The following is a 1656-nucleotide window of genomic DNA, read 5'->3' as shown; positions in this document are numbered from 1 at the left end:
CACCGGCGCCCGTAACGAAGTCATCTTGCGCCACTTGAGGTTGAGAAATCAATTTCTCCGGAATCGACTGTCGACACATACGTCGTCGCTGTCGAAAAACGCTGGACGGGATCGGGCAAGGGGACTCGTGTTTACGACACGACACGTCATGTGAGAGGTGTCAATGTGAGGGCCCGGAAACGGAATTCGTACAAGAGTCTAGAGAAGTCAACCGGTACGAGAAAAGAAAGACGACCCGGTACAGGATGAAGGCGACAAAGGCAAAAGGTGAAAACTGAAGTGGTCAAAATAAAGTGGTGCAAGCGAAGTGGTGAAAATGGTAGAAATACTTAGACACGTAGAGTCGGAAAAACAGCGAACAAGTTGAACAACGAACACAAACCGGAACAAGAAAGTTGGTGATCGATTGAAAAACGAGGTGATTAGAAGAACGAGCGAGAGAGAGAGAGAGCGAAAAATTGGACAGAGAGTAAAACGGGAAAAGAAAGAAGCGAAAGACGCGAAACTGTCGTGTCCACGTGACCGTGAGGGGGGAGTGATAAAACGAATCGAACGAAAGCCGAAAAATCGAAACAAACCGAAACGGAAGCCCGCGCTGTGGTGCACGTACCTGCTGCCTCCGACGGATCCGCTTCCGGGCGGCGAGGAATATTCGCCAGTACAGGAACAGGATGACCAGCAGCGGCACGTAGAAGCTAGACGCGGTCGCGAAGATCTGGTAGCCGACGTCCTGCGACACAATGCACTGCAGGTCCTGGTAGACGCGCGCCTCCCACTCCGGGTCCTTCCAGCCGAGCAAGGGCGCGATCGAGACCAGCACCGAGAGCGTCCAGATGATGATGATCATGTAGCCGATCCGCCGTGACGTCCGCTGGTGCGCGTAATCGATGTCCGTCACTGCCCAGTACCTGCCGGTGAAGGAATTTCCCAAATATTAGGTCTGCAAATTAATTCCTGCGGTTTTACAATAGGTATAGGCAGTATAGGATATTTGGTTAAAGTGCAAACAACACCTTTTTTAAGCATTTGAAAATGTCAAGTTTTGTTCCTGGCAAAGTGTTTTTGCGGGAATTACTTTAATATGACGAAAAGTGTTACCGAAAGTCATCATATTTTTATGGCTGTTTTTGGTGAATATGTTCTTGCTGAGAGAACGTGTCGGATGCGGTCTGCACGGTTAAAAAGTGGTGATTTTGGCTTGCAAGACCAAGAGCGACCTGAACAGTCAAAAAAGGTTGATGATGAAGAATTGGTAGCTTTACTCAATCGGAATGCATGTCAGACGCAAAAAGAACTTGAGGAAATGTTAGAAGTTGACCACATGACAGTTTCCCATCGCCTGAGTGCCGTGGGAATGATTCGAAAAATGCCTAATGGGTTCCACATGAATTGAAAAAAGAGACATTGAAGAAAAAGGCAATTGAAAAGAAAGGGGTTCGTGTACCGAACCGTCACTGGTGATGAAAAGGGGAGTTAGTGCAATAATCCTAAACGCAACAAGTTCTAGATACAGCCTGGTGAACCAGGTCCAACGCAACCAAAGAGAAAAATGCAAATTGCAACGTTTATCCTGTACATATAGTGGGATATGAAAGGAGTGGTGTACTGTGAGCTTTTAAAATCTATGAAAATTATTGAAGGACAATCCCATCAACA

General features: G+C 47.0%; 1 protein-coding gene across 1 annotated transcript; it reads right to left on the bottom strand.

The window, feature by feature from the left end:
* Positions 1 to 610: 610 nt before the first annotated feature.
* LOC128276560 (5-hydroxytryptamine receptor-like) lies at positions 611 to 859 on the bottom strand (the record flags this gene model as incomplete). Its single annotated transcript, XM_053015017.1, has 1 exon — positions 611 to 859. A coding segment is annotated over exon 1 (237 nt), but the record flags the coding sequence as incomplete, so codon positions are not given.
* Between the last annotated feature and the right edge of the window lie 797 nt (positions 860 to 1656).

Source organism: Anopheles cruzii, unplaced genomic scaffold (genome assembly GCF_943734635.1).
Source record: "Anopheles cruzii unplaced genomic scaffold, idAnoCruzAS_RS32_06 scaffold01583_ctg1, whole genome shotgun sequence".
Lineage (NCBI taxonomy): Eukaryota > Metazoa > Arthropoda > Insecta > Diptera > Culicidae > Anopheles > Anopheles cruzii.
The sequence above is the reverse complement of the archived record's forward strand: the minus strand, read 5'-3'. Positions and strand labels throughout refer to the sequence as shown.